The following is a 21389-nucleotide window of genomic DNA, read 5'->3' on the forward strand; positions in this document are numbered from 1 at the left end:
AAGCTCTGCCCAGTCAGCTCACGGGGAGACTGTCTCAATAAGGAGAAAAGACATACAAAAGTTGAGCAGCGAGACAAAATGCAAAAGCAATAAAATGTCGAACCACAGGGGAAAAAATATTGTGACTCTACTCCTTTTCTTCTTTTTGGCATTTGGACACTTAAAATCTGTCAGTAACACCCGCATCTTAAAAGAACATACTGCGCATGTTTTCTGGTGTCAGCAAAACACCAGATATGCTCATCGCAGTCCGCCAAAATAGGCACGCGATCTTCTTTTGATTGGCCAATAGGAAGTACTGGAGGACCGGAAGAAGTCTAGTCCTCCCGCCAATCAGAGTCACCCTATTGTCTGAATGCGGAAGTTTGACCATGAGCTTCTGAAGCTGCTGCTGTTTCTCTGAAAGAAGATCGAGCTTCACCCCAGAACCCCACTTCCTTCCTCTGTCCAATATCTGTGAGTACAGGTCGCTGTTTTCTCGCCGCCTTTTCCATTTTTAAAAAAATTCAGGGTTTCAATTGACTTGCAGCAACTTAAAGGAAAGGGAATGAATCGGGGTGGGAACAGACTCTGGAAACGTTGCTGCACGTCTGTGTCGCAATTGACGAAATAGACAGGCAGGAGGCTGGAAGAACAGAACAAGCCTGGTAACATCAGGAGGTGGAGAAGTCACGTGTAACCCTTCTTCAGGATTGGGGATGGGTGTAGCGGTGTCCTGGGGGCTGGGTGGTGAAGTGGGGATAGGTGAAGACAGGTGGAGGGTTCGACTTGGTGGGTCAATGGGAGGAATAAATCTGGTTGATGACAGGGAGGAGTAGAAATGAGGGGGAGGGGCTGAGAAGGGATTCGAGGGGGATGGGAAGTGAGATTATTTGAGACTGGAGAACTCAATGTTGAGTCCTCTGGGCTGGAGGCTGCCCAGACGGAGGATGAGGTGTTGTTACTTCAATTTGCTGTTTGGTTCATTGTGGCAATGGAGGAGGCCTAAGATAGTCTTTTCAGAAAGGGAGTGGGAAGGGGAATTAAAATGTGTGGTGACTGGGAGGTCCCGTCAACCTCTGTGAACCTGTCTGCGAAGCTTGGCAAACCGTTTCCAACTTTATGCTCGGTCTCCCCAACGTAGAGAAGATCACAATTGGAAAATACGTGAGAAATAGAATACAACAATGTGAAGTTGTAGCCTTTGCTGTGGGGGGGAAAAAGCAGAAAGGAATTGTATTATTTAAATGGTGATATACTGAGATGTGGAGAAAGTGAGATCTGCAGATGCTGGAGATTAAAGTCAGTAAGTGTGGCGCTGGAAAAGCACAGCAGGCCAGACAGCATCCGAGAGGCAGGATAGTCGATGTTTTGGGCCCAAGGGAATAGGGAATGATATGTGGATGTAGAAAGGGGGCTCAGTGTCTTTCTACACCAGTCACTGCCAGTTGTCAGACAGGTGCAGCAAGCAATCAGCAAGGCAAGTGGTATATTAACAAGAGGAATTGTGTTCAGAAGTGGGGATGCCTTCCTGCAGTTAGGGGTCATTGAATATATTCAAGGCTGAGTTCATCTGATTTTTTGAGCAACAATGAAGTGGATGTTTATGGGGGAAAGCAAGAAAATGTTTTTAAGACCAGTAGAGAACAGTTACAGTCACACAGCACATGAACAGACCTTTCAGTCCAACTAGTCCATGCTGACTGTATTCACAAACTAATCTAGTCCTACTTGCCAGTGTTTGGCCCATATCCCTCCAAACCTTTCCTATTCATGTACTTAACCAAATGTCTTTTAAAAGTAACTATACCGGCATCCACCTTCCTCTGGACATTCATCCCACACGTGAACCACGTATTTTTTTTAAAAAGTTGCCCCTCAAGTCTTTTCAAAACCTTTCTCCTCTCACTTTTCACAATTTGATGCGTAATCCTGAAACCCCCACCTGAGGGAAATGACACCTGCCATTCACCTCATGTATACCTCTCATGATTTTATAAACCTCTGGATGGTCACCACTCAACTTCCTGTGCTCCAGTGAAGAAAGTCCCAGCTTATCCACCTAGATTTGGGTAGATTCATATCCAGTTATAGTCTGTTCAATGCTGGTCCAGGTTCAAAAGACCAATTGGCCAACTCCTGCTCCCAATTCTCACACTCTGTGTCCAAAGTTAAAAATCATACAACACAGGATTATAGTCCAACAGGTTTATTTGGGAGCACTAGCTTTTAGAGCGCTGCTCCTTCATCAAATGGTTGTGGAGAATAAGATTGTAAGACACAGAATTTATAGCAAAAGTTTACAGTGTGATGTAACTGAAATTATATATTGAAAAAGACCTGGATTGTTTGTTAAGTCTCTCATCTTTGAGAACTGAAACCAACATGGTCATTCTTTCATATGTGATCAGCAAAATTTTTTTAAAAATTACATTCCCAATTGGTGTCACATCGTCCCAGATAATGTATTGAAGGTGTGAGTTTCCCTGTGTGAGGCTGTCTGTACCACAATGGTCAGACTGATTCTAATTTTAAAAAATGGATTAACAGAATCTTACCTGGATTCATGCAGTTTTGTGTCCAGGACAGCACGAGACCATCAGATATAGGAGCAGAAATTAGGCCTTTTGGCCCATTGGGTCTGCTCATACCATTCGATCGTGGCTATTAAGTTTCTTATCTGCGTTCTCCTGCTTTTTCCCCATAACCCTCGATCCCCTTGATACTCAAGGACTTATCTATCTCAGTCTTAAATATCCTCAGTGGCCTGGCCTCCACAGACTTCTGTGGCAGTTAGTTCTATAGATTCATTACTCTCTGGCTGAAGACATTTCTCCTTATCTCCAATGTAAAGGGTCTTCCCTTTACTCTAAGACTGTGCCTTGAGTCTTAGTCTCTCCTCCCAATGGAAAGATCTTCCCAACGTCCACTCTGTCCAGGCCGTTTAGTATTCCGTATGTTTCAGTTAGATCTCCCGTGAATATAGGCCTGTTAATCAGCATCACCTAGACCCTTCAGGATGAGATACAACAGGGATTAGGCTCAACAAAGTGAGAAGGGAGGGAGAGTGTGTGGGATGGAGACTTTTAGCTTTGAGGGAATAAGAGAGGAAGCAGAATTGACTATAAATTAGAATTGATTGGATGGACCAGTGGGCTGAGGAGTGGCAGATGGAGTTTAATTAGAGAAGTGTGAGGTTTTGCATTTTGGTCAAGCAATCCAGACAGGACTGGTACAGTGAAGGGGAGTGTTGCAGAACAAAGAGACCTCGGAGTGTAGGTTCATAGTTCCTTGAAAGTGGAGTCGCTGGTAGACAGGATAGTGAAGAAGGTGTTTGGTATGCTTTCCTTTATTGGTCAGAGCATTGAGTATAGGTGTTGGGAGGTCATGTTGTGGCTGTACGTTGGTTAGGCCTCTTTTGGAATAGTATGTCCAGTTCTGGTCTCCCTGCTTTCGGAAAGAACTTTCAAACTTTGAGAGGGGTCGGAAAAGATTTACGAGGCTGTTGCAAGGCTTGGAGGGTTTGAACTACAGGGAAAGGCTGATTAGGTCAGGGATATTTTTCCCGGAGCATCAAGAGGCTGAGGGCAGCCTTATAGAGGTTTATAACAGGCATGGATAGGGTGCATATCCAAGGTCTTTTCCCCAGGGTCAGGGAGGCCAAAACTAGAGGGCATATGTTTGAGGTGAGAGGGGAATGATTTGAATGGGACCTGAGGAGCAATTGTTTTCACGCAGAGGATGGTGCATGTATGGAATGAACTGCCAGAGGAAGTGGTGGAGGCTGATACAATTATATTTAAAATGCACCCAGTTGGATACACGAACAGGAACCATAAGAGCCACATGCTGGCAAATGGGACTAGATTAATTTTGGATATCTGTTTGGCACAGTCGAGTTTGACCAAAGGGTCTGTTTCCATGCTGTATGACTCTAATTGTCTTGGTGAAAGCAGAAGTGTGGTTGTGAAGACTGGACTTTCAAAGCAGCTTTCGTGATTAGACTAGATTACTTACATGTGGAAACAGACCCTTTGGCCCAACAAGTCCACACCAACCCGCCGAAGCGCACCCAACCAGACCCGTTCCCCTACGTTTACCCCTGCACCTAGCACTATGGGCAATTTAGCATTTTGAATTCACTTAACCTGCACATTTTTGGACTGTTGGAGGAAACCGGAGCACCTGGAGGACACCCACGCAGACCTGGGGAGAATGTGCAAACTCCACACAGTCAGTCGCCTGAGGCGGGAATTGAACCCGGGTCTCTGGCGCTGTGAGGCAGCAGTGCTGCCCACTGTGCCACCGTGCTGTCCACTGTACCACCATGCCACCCATAGATGTTTCATGGATGTTTTGCTCTTCCTGGGAGCAGAAGAAATCTTGCATTTGTGAGAGAGCAACTGAGTGAGTGTGGACATTATGGGATTTTGGTGGAAAGTGTGAATTCATTGCACTGTGGGGATCAAGCCCTCCCTATCCAGTCATTTCAGCTGGTGGATGAGACTCAGCAGTTCATGCAGGCAGTTAATCCAGATAATACTTTATAAATTCCTGCTTTGGAAATAGAACCAGTCTGACTCCAGATTGGGATACAGACAAACTCTGGCCTCATCCCTTTAATGCATTGTCTCAGCTGAGATGTCACCTTTTGATATAAAGCATTATGTTACCTTGAGAGGGTGCCTTACAGGAAGTTCTGTGATTTACATATTTATGATACCTGTAATCCATTGTCAAAGATGAAAGACGTAACAATCCAGGTTTGTTCAATATATAATTTCAGTGGCAGGACACAAACATCTTTCCATAAATTCTGTGCCTTATGATCTTATTCTCCACAACCACCTGATGAAGGAGCAGTGGGATGATGCTTTCAACTTTGTGAACTAACAAAAGAAAAGGATGTTCCACAGAAAGTAGAATTGCTTGTTCTGAATTTCTACCCTGCACTGACAGTAATGATATTTGTAATCTCTTTTTACAGAGTATTTGAAGATCTGAAGATGGAAGTCTCAATGAACAGATGAAGGCCTTATGCCTGAAACGTTGACTCTCCTGCTTCTCATGCTGCTTGACCCACAGTGCTTTTACAGCGCAACACTTTTCGACACTGACTCTCCCGCGTCTGCAGTCCTTATTTTCATGTCAATATCGGACAGTCTCTCAATTGATCAGGACAGCCACAATTTTTGACTATAATTCTGTGAGAAGTAGCAAACCTTTTTGGTTCCTATTTCAGTACATTTTCATTATCAGTGGGACTGGATGAGAGACCTTACTGTTGCTGCGCACTGAGTGTGGAGCCTGAAACTGTTATACGGCCTGGAAAGAGGATTCCCAGCAGTGAGGGGCAGTACATGCGTTTGTTTGTGGCTGAAGCTTCGGACATGGATAAACCGTGGAAGTGTGGTAACTGTGGGAAAGGCTTCCGTACTCCGTCTGACCTGGAGATTCATCGGCGCATCCACACCGGGGAGAGGCCATTCTCCTGTCCCAAGTGTGGGAAGGGCTTTACCCAGGTCTCTTCCCTGCTTAGGCACCAGCGGATCCACACGGGGGAGAGGCCTTTCAGTTGCCCAGAGTGTGGGAAGGCCTTCAGCAATTCCTCCACCTTGCTGACCCACCGGCGAGTCCAAACGGGAGAAGGGCCCTTCAGTTGTCCCGAGTGCGGGAAGGCCTTCAGCTATTCCTCCCACCTGCTTACGCACCAGCGGATCCACACAGGGGAGAGGCCTTTCAGTTGCCCTGAGTGTGGGAAGGCCTTTAGCAATTCCTTCACCTTGCTGACCCACCGGCGAGTCCATACGGGAGAAAGGCCCTTCAGCTGTCCCGAGTGCGGGAAGGCCTTCAGCGATTCCTGCCACCTGCTGAGGCACCGGCGGATCCACACGGGAGAGACGCCCTACAGCTGCTCCGAGTGCGGGAAGGCCTTCAGCAATTCCTCCCATGTGTTGATGCACCAACGGGTCCACACAGCCGAGAGGCCCTTCAGCTGTCCTGAGTGCGGGAAGGCCTTCAGCTATTCCTCCGCCCTGCTAAGGCACCAGCGGGTCCACACAGGGGAGAAGCCCTTCAGCTGTCCTGAGTGTGGGAAGGGCTTCACCCGCTCTGCCAACCTCCGGAGCCACCAGCGACTTCACGTGCCATCGCAGGGGGACTGACAAAACGACTGCCAAGTGCCGTTATCGACTGGACTATCAACCCAGTTCTGGGATCTGTTGGGTTTGAATCTCACCGTGGCAGATGGTGGAATTGGAATTCGGTCAGAATATAACGATGAAACCATTTTCTGGTGTTGGGTGGGGGAGAAAACCCCAATCTGATTCACTCGTGCCCTTTTTAGGGAAGGAAACTGCTGTTGTGGGAAAGGATTCACTCAGTCGTCCCAGCTGCATCCTTTACCTGGTCTGGCCTACACGTGACTCCAGACCCACAGCAGTCTGTTTCACTCCACACTGCCCCTGTTCATGGACCAACGGGTTAAGTCTGTACCAAGGATCCAATTACCAGGAATAAAGAGTGCTGACCAAAAGTAAAGAAAGTGGGGTGGGGTGGAGGGAGGGGGGAGTGTGTGCACTTTGACCTTGAGTTGTTTAAAAAGCAGCTACTTCCTCTCCCCCTTTTTGCTGGGGGAGATCTGAAGCTGTAACAAAGTTGGGTCACAATAAAGATTACCTGAACTTACTGCCGGGCTCAGACTCTCATTGAAAGCTTTGAGCTCCAGATGGTCTTTGATTTAAAGCTGCTCATTTCTTCCAGCCTCCTGCACTAAGTTTCTAATGTCATGTATCAGATGGAGCAGTGAATGATTTGCTCGTATCGTTAGAACGTGTAAAGTTTTAAGGAGTACAGGTACTGCATTGTTTCATCAACATTGTAAAGGTTACTGGCAGCACTGGGAGGTGTGGGCTGTGTTCACTAGAAACTCTTATCTTTAAAATTTGAGAATAGCTAAAATTATATATCCAGAAACATTATTGAAGTCTCAACGCATTTCAATTTTTTAAAAGAGCTGCTGAAATCTTTCTGAAACTTGCACTGAAATACGTGCAGTTAGGCCACAGCTCAGGACAGGCTGTAAGGGGTGAATGACCTATTCCTCACTTTATGAAATTGGTTTTGACTAAGTAGACGTAGAGTCATAAAGTTTTAGAGCCGTGAACAAACCCCTCAGTCCGTATCTTAAATGAATCTAGTGACCCATTTGCCAGCATTTGGCCTATGTTCATCTGTACCCTTCCTATTCATATCCCCATCCAGATGCCTTTTAAATGTTGTAATTGTACCAGCCTCCACCACTTCTGCTGGCAGGTCATTCCATACACGAACCACCCTCTGCGTGAAAATATGGCCCCTCAGGTCCCTTTCCCCCCTCACCTTCAACCTATGCCCCTTCAGTGCTGGACTCCCCTACCTGGGGAAAGACCTTGGGTATTGACCCTATCCATGCCCCTTACAAATGTCTATAATTTTGCGGAGGAGAAAATGAGAACTGCAGATACTAGACATATTCCACGCCCCCCCCCCCCCCCCCCCCCCCCACTTTATCCAAGTCCCATGCCTTCAACTCAGCACCACCCTCCTGACCTATCCATCAACTTTTCAATCTATCAGCTCCACCCACTTCTCCAACCTATCCATCGCCAAACCATTACTGCCCAATGTCTGGAGGAGGAATGCCTCATTCTGCCTTGCGACCCTGCAACTACACAGGACAAATGTGGATTTCAAGTTTCCTCACTTTCCCCACTTTGTCCCAGTCCCAAGCCTCCAACTCGGCACTGCCCTTCTGACCAGTCCATCATTTTTCCTATCTTTCTGTACTATAACCCCCTCCAACCTACCATCTTGCCACCGCCTGCTTTCCCCCCCCCACACACACACACGCACACACCCCCTTCATCTACCTATGGCATTCTCAGATTCTCAGCTACCTTCTCCCCAACCCCACCCTCTTCCCATTTATCTCTCAGCACCCCTGGCCCACAAACCTCGTTCCTGATGAAGGGCTTATGCCTAAAATGTCAATTCTCCTGCTCCATGGCTGCTGCCTGACCTGATACGGTTTTCTAGTACCCCACACTCTGCATAATATTAAGGTAATTGGAGGAAGGTTTCGGGGAGATGTCAGAATAGGTTCTTTACTCAGATAGTTATGGCTGTGTGAAATGCACTGTCAACAGTGGTAGTAGAGTCAGATATATTAGGGACATTTAATCGACTCTTGGATAGGCACATGAAAGTACAATAAGTGGTATGTAGGTCAGTCTGATCTTAGAGTAGCATAAAGGGCCTGTACTGTGCTATGTACCTAAGTGGAGTCACAAGTTTTGTTTTATCAGCAGTACAGTTAGATCCGAACTAAAGAGGACATGAAGGTCATACTGCGCTTAGACAGAGTGAGGCGTACAGGATTACAGCTGCACAGGAGGTGCACAGAAGCAAGGTCAACATTAGATTTCAAATTGGAGAGCTCCATTCAGCAGTCTAATAATGGCAGGGAAGAAGCTATTCTTGAACCTGTTGGTGCGTGTGTTCAAGCTTCTGTATCTTCTGCCTGACAGAGGATGGTGTGGGAGATCATTCCCGGGGTGGGAGGGATCTTTGAGGTTGGCAGCCTTTCCACGATAACGAGAAGTGTTGATGGATTCCATGGATGGGAAGTTGGCTTCCGTGATGGACTGTGCTGTGCACACAACCTTCTGTAGTTTCTTCTGGTCCTGGGCAGAGCAGATGCCGTAGCAGGGTGTGATGCAACCAGATACATTGCTTTCTGTGGTGCATCTGTAAATGTTAGTAAGTGTCATTATGGACATGCTAAATTTCTTAAGCATCTTGAGGAAGAAAAGGTGTTGTTGTGCCTTCTTGACCATTGCATGGGTAGGTTTATATATTTAGCTGCTCCTTTCTCATTCTTACCATCTCCTTTACTTGATGCAGTCACAGTCAGTTTCATACCTTGTGCTAATCTTTTTTGAAGTTCTTCTTCAGAAGGATAAAATATTAAGAGGGGCAAAGGTAGTGTACATACATAGTATGAAATCTTTAAACTTGAATACATTTTAAAGAATAGAACAGTGTATTTATGGTAAAAAAATGGGTAAACCTAACAGGTTTTATGAAGAGTGAGAGTGACAAGTATGTGAAGGTGCATGTTAAAACAGGACCGAGTCTGCATGGTTTTGACAAGAGGAGGTCATGTCTGACAAATCTATTAGGATTCTTTGAGCAGGTAATGAGTAAGTTAGACAAAGGGAAAGCCAATAGATGTGAGTGATTTGGATTTCCAGAAGGCCTTTGACAAGGTGCCGCACAGGAGGCTGTGAATATATGATAAGAGTACCTGATGTAGGGGCAAGTTACTGGCACGGATAGAGGATTGACTGACTGGCAGAAAGTAGAGAGTTGGCATAAAGGGGTCTTTGGAGTTCCAAAAGGGTCCATGCTGCGAATGGGGGTGGGGGGGTGGAAAGGATAGTATCATTGAGACTTGGGAGGATTGTAACCCACATGGCTGTGGGGGAGGAAAACATTGTACCATTCAGAGGGGGAAGATTGCATCATTCAGAGGGGGAGGATTGTACTATTCACATCACTGGGTGTGGATTGTACCATTCACAGAAAGAATTATTTAATTTTATTTTTCAGAATTTCCAGGATACAGGACATATGCCAATTTTACTCACCAGAAATCTCCTGAAACTAGGTGCACTAAAAAAATCCAGCAGGAAGATTATCAGTAAAAATGTTTAGTTTCGGTCATAGCAGTTATAGACTTCTAGAGTCACACTACACAGAAACAGACACTTCAGTTCAACTCATCCATGCCGACCAGATATTCCAATCTGACCCAGTCCCAGCATTTGCACCATATTCCTCTATATCTGAACTATTCATCCAGACACCTTTTAAATATTGTAACTGTACCCACCTCCACCACTACCTCTGGCTGCTCATTCCATATATGCTCTACTTTCTGCATGAAAACATTGCCCCTTAGTTCCTTTTTAAATCTTTCCCCCTCTCATCTTGAACTTATGCCTTCTAGTTTTGGATTCCTCTATCCTGGGGGAAAAGACCTTGACTATTTGCTGTATCTGTGATTTTCATGAATTTATAAACCTCTCAGGTCACCCCTCACTGCCTCCACTCCAGGGAGAACAGCCCCAGCCTAGTCAACCTCTCCCTGTAGCTCAAATCCTCCAACCCTGGCAACATCTTTGTAAATCTTTTCTGAACCCTTTCAAGTTTCACAACATCATTCCAATAGGAGGGAGACCAGAATTGCACGCAATATTCCAACAGTGGCCTAACCAATGCCCTGTACAGCAGCAACATGACCGCCCATCTGATCAAGATCCCATTGTAATCTGAGGTAACCTTCCTCACTGTTCACTACACCTCCAATTTTGGTGTCATCAGCAAATGTACTAACTGTACATCCTAAGTTCACAGCCAAATCATTTGTATAAAAAATACAAAGTAGTGGACCTAGCACCGATCCTGTGGCACTCCACTGGGCATAAGCCTCCAGTCTGAAAAACAACTCTCCACCACCACTTTCTACTTTTGAGCCAGTTCTGTATTCAAATGGCTAGTTCTCTTTGTATTCCATGAGATCTAACCTTGCTAACCAGTCTCCCTCAGGGAACCTTGTCAAACACCTTACTGAAGTCTATATAGATCACGTCCATTGCTCTGCCCTCATCAATCTTTTTTGTTACCTCTTTAAAACACTCAATCAAATTTGTGAGACATGATTTCCCATGCTCAAAGCCATGTTGACTATCCCTATTCAGTCCTTGCCTTTCCAAATGTATGTAAATCTTGTCCCTCAGGATTTGCTCCAACAACCTGCCCACCACCAATGTCAGGTTCCCTGGCTTTTCCTTCCCACCTTTCTTAAATAGTGGTACCACGTTAACCAACCCCCAGTTTTCTGGCACCTCTCCTGTGACGATCGATGATACAGATATCTCAGCAAAGGGCCCACCAATCACTTCCCGTAGCCTCCCACAGTTCTAGGGTACACCTGATCAGGTCCTGGGGATTTATCCACCTTTGTGTTTCAAGACATCCAGCACCACCTCCTCTGTAATATGGACATTTTTCAAGATGTTGTAATCTATTTCCCTACATTCTATATCTTCCATGTTCTTCTCCAGAGTAGGAAGCCTCCAACCACAAGGGATGAACTCAGATTTCTCCAGTTTCCTCATTTCCCCTCACCCCACCTTGTCTTAGTCCCAACCCTTGAACTCAGCACCACCTTCCTAACCTGCAATCTTCTTCCTGACCTCTCCGCGCCCCACCCCCACTCCGGCCTATCACCCTCACCTTAACCCCCTTCCACCTATCACATTTCCAATCCCCCCTCCCCCAAGTCCCTCCTCCCTACCTTTTATCTTAGCCTGCTTGGCACACTCTCTCCTCATTCCTGAAGAAGGGCTCATGCCCGAAACATCGATTCTCCTGCTCCTTGGATGCTGCCTGACCTGCAGCGCTTTTCCAGCAACACATTTTCAGCTCTCTTCTCCAGAGTAAACGTTTAGTATCTCCCCCCATCTCCCGTAGTTCCACACATTGGCTGCCTTGCTCATCTTTGGTGTGCCCTATTCTCCTTAGTTACTCTTTTGTCCTTAATGTATTTGGAAAAACCCTTTGGATTCTCCTTAACCCAAAGTTGCTAAAGTTATCTCATGTCCAGTTTTTGCCCTCCTGATTTCCCTTTTAAGTACATTCCTACTACCTTTATACTCTTCTAAGGATTCACTCAATCTATCCTGTCTATACCTGACATGCTTTCTTCATTTTCTGAACCAAACACTCAATTTCTCCAGTCATCCAATACTCCCTAAATCCACCAGGCATTCCTTTCACCCTAACAGGAATATACTTTCTCTGGACTCTCATTATCTCATTTCTGAAGGCTTCCCATTTTCCAGCCATCTGTATACCTGCAAACATCTGCTCCCAAACAGCTTTTGAACATTCTTGCCTAATACTGTCAAAATGAGATATTCTCCAATTTAGAATTTTAACTTTTAGATCTGGCCTATCCTTTTCCATCACTATTTTAAAATTAATAGAATTATGGTCGCTGGCCCCGAAGTGCACATCCACCGACACCTCAGTCAGCTGTCCTGCCTTATTTCCCAAGAGGTCAAGTTTTGCACCTTCTCTAGTCCACATACTAAATGAGAAAAGTTTCTTGAACATGCTTAACAAATTTCTCTCCATCTAAACCCTTAAACCTATGGCAGTCCCAGTCTATGGTTGGAAAGTTAAATCCCCTACCTTAACCATATAAGGGGAAATGAGTTGAAAACTGGGCACAATCCTCCAGGTGCAGTTTCAGCAATGCTATGTTTGGTTGCAGCAACACTTCCTTCCCTTTATGTTCCAATCCTTTTGCGATAAGAGCAAATGCTGCATTCATTTACTTTATTATCTACTGTACCTGCATGCTAGTTTTCTGTGACTCATTAATGAGGATGTCCAGATCCCTCTGCACCAGATCACCCCAAACCCTCTATTAGATAATAGGTTGCCTTGCTTTTTTTTGACCAAAATGCAAGACCTCAGACTTATCCACCTTAAACTCCATCTGCCACATTTTGGCCCACTCTCCTAACCTATCTAGATCCATTTGTAAGGTTCATATATCCTCATTGCAAATTACCATCACACCTATTTATGTGTCATCCACAAATTTGGCAAAAGAGTCTTTTATATGTGTATCCACGTCACTAATGTAGACTGTAAATAGCTGGGGTCCGAGGACCCAACCCTGTCGCACCTCACTAGTTACATCTTGCCATCCAGAAAGAAAAGCCATTGATTCGGACTGTCTGTCTTCTGCCCATCAGCCAGTCACCTATCCAAGCTGATAAGTCACCCGTGTCCCATATGATCCAACCTTGTGAATTAACTCTTTGAGTGGCACTTTAGCAAATGCCTTCTGAAAAGCCCGATATATTACATCTACAGGATCCCTATTATCCACTTGCTACATCTATGAAAAACTTAGTCAAATCTGATTTGCCCATCATAAAACCATGCTGACTCTGATAGATAGAGTTTTGACTTTTCAAACGTCCTGATATTGCTTCCTTGATAATTGACACTAACACCTTCCCAACAACAGATGTTAAACTAACTGGTCTGCAACTTTCCACATATTGCCTGTCTCCCTTTCTGAATACAGGCATTACATTAGCATTTTTCCAATCCACTGGAACCATACGATACAGGAACAGAAACGAAGCCATTCAGCCCATCGTGTATTCTGCACCATTCAATCATGGCTGAAACGTATCTCAACTCCATTCTCCCGTTTTCTCCCCATAACCTTTGATCACCTTGACAATCAAGGACCTGCCTATCTCTGTATTAAATAAACTCAATGAATCTTTCTCATGTCCAGGGAATTTGGGAATATTGTAACTAATGAATCCACAATCTCCGCCGTCACTTCCTTTAGTACCCTAGGAGGTGGGCCATCAGGCTCAGGGATTTGTTTGCCCTCAATCCTAATAGTGTACCTATCGACGTTGATTGTTTAAGTTCGAGCTTTTGACTTGCTCGTTCCAGTACGAACGGTACTGCTGTCCTCCAACGTGAAAACTGAGGAAAAGTATTGATTTAGCAGCTTTGTCATTTCAGTGTTCCCCTTATTAACTCACCTGGTTCATCTTCCAAGGAACCATTTACTTTAGCGACTCTGTTCCCTTTGGCATACCCTTTTGATATTTTATACTAGGCTTCTTTCGTAATTGACCTTACCTATTTCTATTCATTTTTTAAAATCCCTTTGTTTGTGTCTGGAAGTTTCCCGATGTTTCAGCTTTCCAAAGGCCTGGAGTAACATTCCTGAACAGGCTGGAAATTAAAAAGAAACCCACCTTTCAGGAGGCTGGGGGCGGGGAAAACCAACCCCCATTGTCCCCTATTGGTTGGAGGGCTCCCCAACCACGCCCCCTCAGTTGGTGACGACGTGGTCTGGACCACGCCCCCTGCGTGTTGGCGCATGTGCAGTGTAGGTCCCGCGGCCGGACAAAGACAGTGTGACTGAGTGTGGGAGAGGAATGGCGCCGGCGGCTGAAGGAACAAGAACAGAAACCGCTGGAAAAGCTGAGCAGGTCCGGCAGCTCGTGTTGAGAGAAATGTGAGGACGTGTTTCGGGTCCGGGGATCCTTCTTCAGAACAGGACCAGGTTTCAGAAACATCCCGGGGAGGTCGCCAGGTCCGAGCGCCAAGACCTGGCTCCTGCCCCCGGGGAGAGGAGACAGTGAGACAGGGTAGGATTGGGAACCGCGGGAGGAGGGAGACTGGGGAGTTTATAAACTCCTAGGGGGAGGCCGCAGGCCGCGAATAAAAGCCCCACAGGCCCAGTGTTTACTTCACCGGGAAGGAGCTCTCGGGTTGTCCGGGCAACCAGCCGCCAGCTTTGTGAGGGTCAGGTACATGTTGTCTTGGGACGGGGTTGTTGGATTGTTGTATAATATTGATCTCCTCTGTACTTTTAATCTTGAATGTTTATTAAATGTACATTCGCTTCAATTTATGAATTCTAAGTACAGAAGCAAAATATAAACATCTCCTTGCATGCATCCCAACATGTGCATAGGAGCCAAGACTGCCTCAAGATTTACTGAGGTGCTGAATCAATAGCTCTTTCCCTTTTCATTAATGAAGGTGGTGCCCAGCAGACTCCTGCTCACAGTCGGTGTCAGCCTTTATGGGAAAGATAGGATAGCAAAACCGAGACACCAATGTAGCCAAGTAATCTGAAGTCATACTTTGGTGCTTTAATCGCCTCAAACGCATGCCATTCATAATAACGTCAAGGCTATAGGGGTACCAGGCTCCCCAAGACAGCAGGATGGATAACAAAGAGGAGAGCTGAAGTGTTATCCTTATCAAGCCTGAAACGTCTTCACAAACCTCCAGCAAGTTAGTTAAATGCAGTGTCCCCGTCAGAAATCCCATGCAGACACTTCCTACTCAATCCACCTTTCTCCATGTGACTACTAATTTTGACCAGAATAAGTATTACTGGAAGCTTCTCCACCAAATTTAAATTGGCAGGTGGGACTAGATAGGGTTGGAATATCTGGTCGGCATGGACGGGTTGGACCGATGGGTCTGTTTCCATGCTGTACATCTCTATGACTCTATAATTGCTGAGATTAGCATTACAACCTTTCTGAAATCAGGCTGCAGTGTTTGCAGTTCTCCAATCTTCTAGCACCTCCTCCAAGTCCATGGGAGACTGATAAATTATGGCTTCTACAATTTCTGTCGTTCCTTCCTTCAAGATTGTTGGATGCATTTCATGAGTGCCTTGTCAAACTTTAAGTACCAAATGCTTATCGAAGACTTCTTTCATGTTAATTTTGAACTCTTGGGAGGTCATGTTGCGGCTGTACAGAACATTGGTTAGGCCACTGTTGGAATATTGTGTGCAATTCTGATCTCCTTTCAATGAAAAGATGTTGTGAAACTTGAAAGGGTTCAGAAATGATTTACAACAATGTTGCCAGGGTTGGAGGATTTGAGCTATAGGGAGAGGCTGAACAGACTGGAGCTGTTTTCCCTGGAGCGTTGGAGCCTGAGGGGTAACCGTATAGAGATTTACAAATTTATGAGGGGCATGCATATGATAAATAGACAAAGTCTTTTCCCTGGGTTTGGTCTGTTTCCATGCTGTACATCTCTATGACTCTGTTGGTTGCATCTGTAAGATCCTGAATCAGCACCTTGAGGAGAATTAGAGCGAAGTGAGAACAGAGGCCGAGAGAGAGTGGGATGGTGCTTCCAATTTTGTGGAATAACAAAAGAAAAGTATAATCTGCAGAAAGTAGAATTGCTTGTTCAGAATTGTTACCCTGCACTGTGTGATGACTTTTGTAATCTCTTTTTACAGGTTATTTGAAGATCTGAAGAAGGAAATTTCAAAATCGACAGATGAAGGCCTCATGCCCGAAGCATTGACTTCTGATCCTCGGATGCTGCCTGACCTACAGTGCTTTTCCAGCGTCACACTTTTGAACTCTTGTCTCCAGCATCTGCAATCCTCACTTTCACATCAATGTCTGACAGTGACACTGGGACATCGGGACTGCAACGAATTTTGTGATTCTGTGAGAAGGAGCAAAGCGTTTGCTTCCTGTTCGAATACATTTTCAGAATCCGTGGGACTGGATGAGAGACCCTACGTTGCAGCGCAGTGAGTGTGGAGCCTGAAACAGTTATACGGCCTAGAAAGAGGAATTTCACGGCAGGGTGGGGCTGTACCCACGTTTTGTGCAGCTGAAGCTTCGGCCATGGAGAAACCCGAGGAGTCCCGCACTGTGAAGAAACCGTGGAACTGTGGCGACTGTGGGAAAGGCTTCTGTGCCCCGTCTGCTCTGGAGACTCATCGGCGCAGTCACACCGGTGAGAGGCCCTTCAGCTGCCCCGAGTGCAGGAAGGGTTTACCCAGGCATCCACCGTGCTGACCCACCAGCGGGTCCACATGGGGGAGAGGCCTTTCAGCTACCATGAGTGTGGGAAGGCCTTCAGCAATTCCTTTGCCCTGCTGAGGCACCAGCGAATCCACAAGGGGGAGAGGCCACTCTCCTGCTCCGAGTGCAGGAAGGCCTTCAGTGATTCCTCCCACCGGCGGGTCCACACAGGGGAGAGGCCCTTCATCTGCTCCGAGTGCAGGAAAGCCTTCACCCAGGCCTCTGCCCTGCTGATCCACCAGCGGCTCCACACATGGAAGCGGCCCTTCAGCTGCCCAGAGTGCGGTAAAGGCTTCAGCGATTCCTCCACCCTTCAGACCCACCAGCGGGTCCACACGGGGGAGAGGCCCTTCAGCTGCTGTGAATGCGGGAAGTGCTTTACCCAGGCCTCTGCCCGGCTAAGACACCAGCGGTCCCACACCGGGGAGAGGCCCTTCAGGTGCCCCGAGTGCGGGAAGGGCTTTGCTCGGGCCTCCAACCTCCAGACCCACCAGCGGATCCACACGGGGGAGAGGCCCTTTAGTTGTCCCAGGCGCAGTAAGGTGTTCACCTGCTCCTCCCACCTGCAGAGGCACCAGCAAGTTCACGTGCCATAGCAGGGGCATTGAAGGAGTGACGGCTGAGTGCCATTATCGACTGGAGTATTAACCCAGTTCCGGGGCCTCCCGGGTTCGAATCCTGCTGTGGCAGATGGTAAAATTGGAATTCAGTGAGTAATCTGGAGTTCCAAGTCTAATGATGAAGCCATTTTTGGGGGGAGTTGGGGTGAAGGGGGTGGGAGAAAACCCCCATCTGATTCACTCACGTCGTTTATCGGGAAGGAAACTACTGTTGTAGGAAAGGATTCACTCAGTCGTCCCAGCTGCATCCTTTACCCTGTCTGGCCTATGGTTGAATCTACCCCCCCCCCCCCCCCCCCCCCCCCCCCAATCCCCATTCTCTCCCCCATCCCAATTCTCTCCCCCACTGGGCCCCTCCCTCTCACCAGCAAATGAACAGGGAGAAACCTACTTGGATACAGAGTATACGTTGAAATTGCTGAGTGAGGCAATACTTCCTACAGGTTAAGAAAGGGAGTGTGTGCGCTTTAACCTTGAGCTATTTTTAAATGAAAAGCTACTTTTTCTACGCCTTTTTGCTGAGGGGAATCTGAAGCTGTAACCAAGTTGGGTCACAATAAAGGGTTACCTGAACTTACCGCCAGGCTCAGATTCTCATTGAAGGCTTTGAGCTTCAAATGGTTTTTGTTTTAAACCTGTTGATTTTTTTCAGCCTCCTGCACTAATTTTCCAGTGTCGTGTATCAGATGGAGCAGTGAATGAGTAGCTAGTATTGTTGGAAATTGCAAATATTTCAGGAGTGCAGGTACTGTGTCATTTTATCGGCATTGTAAAGTTTACTGGCAGCACCAGGAGGTGTGGGCTGTGTTAATTAGAAATGATGTGGAGTTGCTGGTGTTGGACTGAGGTTGATAAAGTTAAAATCTACACACTTCCAGGTTATAGTCCCAACAGATTTATTTGGAAGCAATAACTTTCGGAGCGCTGCTCCTTCATCGGGTAGCTGTTGAGCAGGATCGTAAGACATAGAATTTATCGCAAAACATTACAGTGTTATGCAGTTGATAAGATTTCATGAACAAATCCAGTTGCAATTCAGTCTTTCATCTTTTAGAATGGGTTACAGGTTTCGGTTCATTAACATGTATATCCCAAAACTACTTTTAAGTCACATTCTCCCGATGACTTAAGATTTTATAAAATTAGGTGACATCTCAGCTCAGACAATGCAAGAAAGATGTGAGGTTCAAGTCTGTCTGTATCCCAGTCCTGAGTCTCTCACGCTCTATTTCCAAAGTAGGAATTTATAAAATATTACAAAGATTGACTGCCTGCAGATTGTGTTTTGCTCAAATAGCACAATGTATCTGCAAATGCAAATTCACTGCATAGGTTTGTGTGTGCGCATGAGAGAGAGAGAGAGTGTGTGTTTGCATGTGCATGCTTGAGAAAGTGTGTCGATGCAATGGAGTATAAGCCTGTGATAGGATATCTGCATAGATTTGAGTGTGGGAGGTGTATGTGTGTGTGGGAGAGGGTCTGCGTGACTGGGTGTGTATGTGTGTGTGTGGGAGTGAGAGACAGTGTTAAGTGTAGTGTGGTCACCCAAGGTCCCGGTTGAGACCGTCCTCATGGGTTCCAAACTTGGCAAATGCCTCTGCTTGGCCAGTAGAAACAATTCGGCAGTTATTGGGTGGCGTGGTGGTTCAGTGGTTAGCAGTGCTGCCTCGCAGCACCAGGGATCCGGGTTTGATTCCACCTCAGGCAACTGTCTATGTGGAGTTGGCACATTGTCCCCATGTCTGCATGGGTTTCCTCCAGGTGCTCCAGTTTCCTCCCACAATCCAAAAGATGTGCAGGTCAGGTGAATTGGCCATGCTAAATTCCACATAGTGTTGGGTGCATTAGTCAGGGGTAAATATAAGGTAGGGGAACAGGTCTGGGTGGGTTACTCTTTGGAGGGTCAGTGTGGATATTTTGGGCCAAAGGGCCTGTTTCCATACGGTAGAGAATCGAATCTAATCTACACACACACACACACACACATTGGAGAGGGCAGGGTGAGACTTGTCTTTCACTTTGCAGAAGGTTCTGGATGCTGTGATTCAGGATAAACACATGCTGGAAGACCTTTGGCTCACAGAGATGGAGTTGGAAGCCAGGCTGCAGACACGTCACGGGGAATGTTAACCGGACACTTTATCCAGGAGATGGTCATTCCCCTCTGGACAGAGCCTTCTGGTTAGGTCAGTGGACAGGGTCAGAAGGGTGAGTGTGTGAATCACACAGGTAAAGGGAATCTGAGATTGGGAGGCAGGGGGAGGAGCTAACTGGCTGAGTGGTGGGGGGCGCTGGGGGTAAGGGGCAGAATATTGACAGGTGATTGTCGTCTTTCTCTGAAGTTAGCAGCAGGAGGCTAGATGGCATCGGTGTCTGTCTGGCACCAGGTTCAGGAACTGTCGTGCTCAGGACAGGAGAAGTGGGAAAGGGAAGCTGCAGTGGGTGTGGTCCACAAATCTCAGGAGGGCAGAGCCTCTGCTGAGGGCGCGTGAGAAGTCAGAAGCTATAAAGACAAAGCAGAACATCAAAGCTCTGGGTGGCATCGTGGCTCAGTGGTTAGTACTGCTGCCTCACAGGGCTGGGTTTGATTCCAGCCACAGGCAACTTTGGCACACTGTCCCCCTTGTGTCTGCGTGGGTTTCCTCCAGGTGCTCCGGTTTCCTCCCACACTCTAAAGATCTGCAGTTTAGGGTGGATCAGCTGTGCTGAAGTGTCCAGGGATATGCATTTTTGGGTGCGTAAGCCATGGGGAACTGCAGGGTTGTATGGTAAGTGGGTTGGTTTGATGGGATGCTGTTTGGAAGGTCAGTGTGAGGTGAATGGGCTGAAAGGCCTGCAGGGATTATGTGATTCTACTGCTTTAGCCATTTTGTATATTGAGAAATGATTACTGTGGTCCTGGGGAAGGTGGGATTTGTAGTTTCACTGCCATCTGTCCATTCTCCTTCTGTTCCCCTGTCCATTTTCTCTCTGTTGACACCCTCAACTCCTCACTCCCTCAACCATTCTCTTTCCCCACCACCTGTTATTTCTCGTGCCTCCATCCCTCTTTGATCGCTGTATCAAGCTCTTCTAAGAAGAGAGAGAGACAGATGGTGATGACTCTACCTGGGAGATGGGGATGCACGAGAAATGGCTGATCTTTAACATTGAGAATAGCATGTTCAATTCTATTTTTTTAAAAAAAAGCTGCAGACATCTTTCTGAAACTTGTGTTGAAATTTGTAAAATTTAGCCACAGTTGAGGACAGGCTATGAGGAGGTTGAGAAACATTGGCACCATCTCGTGCTCCCGCGAGGAGGTTGAGCAATTCATGAACTTCACCAACACATTCCACCCTAACCTTAAATTTATCTGGACCACCTCTGACACCTCCCTCCCCTTCCTGGACCTCTCCATCTCCATTAATGATGACCGACCTGACACTGACATTTTTTTCTACAAACTCACCGACTTCCACAGCTACCTGGATTACATCTCTTCCCACCCTACCTCTTGCAAAAACGCCATCCCATATTCCCAATTCCTCCGCCACCGCCGTATCTGCTCCCAAGAGGACCAGTTCCACCACAAAACACACCAGATGACCTCCTCCTTTAGAGACCGCAATTTCCCTTCCCACATGGTTAAAGATGCCCTCCAATGCATCTCGTTCACATCCCGCACCTCCGCCCTCAGACCCCACCCCTCCAACCGTAACAAGGACAGAATGCTCCTGGTGCTCACCTTCCACCTACCAACCTTCGTATAAACCAAATCATCCGCCGACATTTCCACCACCTCCAAACAGACCCCACCACCAGGGATATATTTCCCTCCCCACCCCTTTAGGCCTTCCGCAAAGACCGTTCCCTCCGTGACTACCTGGTCAGGTCCATGCCCCCCTACAACCCACCCTCCCATCCTGGCACCTTTCCCTGCCACCGCAGGAACTGTAAAACCTGTACCCTCACCTCCATTCAAGGCGCTAAAGGCCCCTTCCACCTCCATCAAAGTTTTACCTGCACATCCACCAATATCATTTATTGTATCCGTTGCTCCCAATGTGGTCTCCTCTACATTGGGGAGGCTGGGCGCCTCCTAGCAGAGCGCTTTGGGGAACATCTCTGGGACACCCGCACCAATCAACCACACCGCCCTGTGGCCCAACATTTCAACTCCCCCTCCCACTCTGCCGAGGACATGGAGGTCCTGGGGCTCCTTCACCACCGCTCCCTCACCACCAGATGCCTGGAGGAAAACGCTTCATCTTCCGCCTCGGAACACTTCAACCCCAGG

The 21389-nt window shown here is 46.9% G+C and overlaps 2 protein-coding genes across 2 annotated transcripts; both read left to right on the forward strand.

Moving 5' to 3' along the window:
* The first annotated feature begins 354 nt into the window (after nt 1-354).
* Nucleotides 355-6554, forward strand: LOC132810804 (zinc finger protein 239-like). The gene is made up of 2 exons (XM_060822713.1): nt 355-456; nt 4967-6554. The coding sequence occupies exon 2, from the start codon at nt 5340-5342 to the stop codon at nt 6141-6143; it is 804 nt and encodes a 267-aa protein (XP_060678696.1). The 5' UTR covers nt 355-456; nt 4967-5339; the 3' UTR covers nt 6144-6554.
* Nucleotides 6555-14026: 7472 nt separating this feature from the next.
* Nucleotides 14027-17406, forward strand: LOC132810807 (zinc finger protein 239-like). The gene is made up of 2 exons (XM_060822721.1): nt 14027-14282; nt 15911-17406. Exon 2 carries the CDS (start codon nt 16502-16504, stop codon nt 17084-17086), a length of 585 nt encoding a protein of 194 aa, XP_060678704.1. The 5' UTR covers nt 14027-14282; nt 15911-16501; the 3' UTR covers nt 17087-17406.
* The last annotated feature ends 3983 nt before the right edge of the window (nt 17407-21389 follow it).

This window comes from Hemiscyllium ocellatum, unplaced genomic scaffold (genome assembly GCF_020745735.1).
Source record: "Hemiscyllium ocellatum isolate sHemOce1 unplaced genomic scaffold, sHemOce1.pat.X.cur. scaffold_1940_pat_ctg1, whole genome shotgun sequence".
NCBI lineage: Eukaryota > Metazoa > Chordata > Chondrichthyes > Orectolobiformes > Hemiscylliidae > Hemiscyllium > Hemiscyllium ocellatum.

Excerpts from the sequence above, each read along its gene's own strand:
- LOC132810804 (XM_060822713.1), top strand. The coding sequence starts at position 5,340 with ATGCGTTTGTTTGTGGCTGAAGCTTCGGACATGGATAAACCGTGGAAG.
- LOC132810807 (XM_060822721.1), top strand. The coding sequence starts at position 16,502 with ATGGGGGAGAGGCCTTTCAGCTACCATGAGTGTGGGAAGGCCTTCAGC.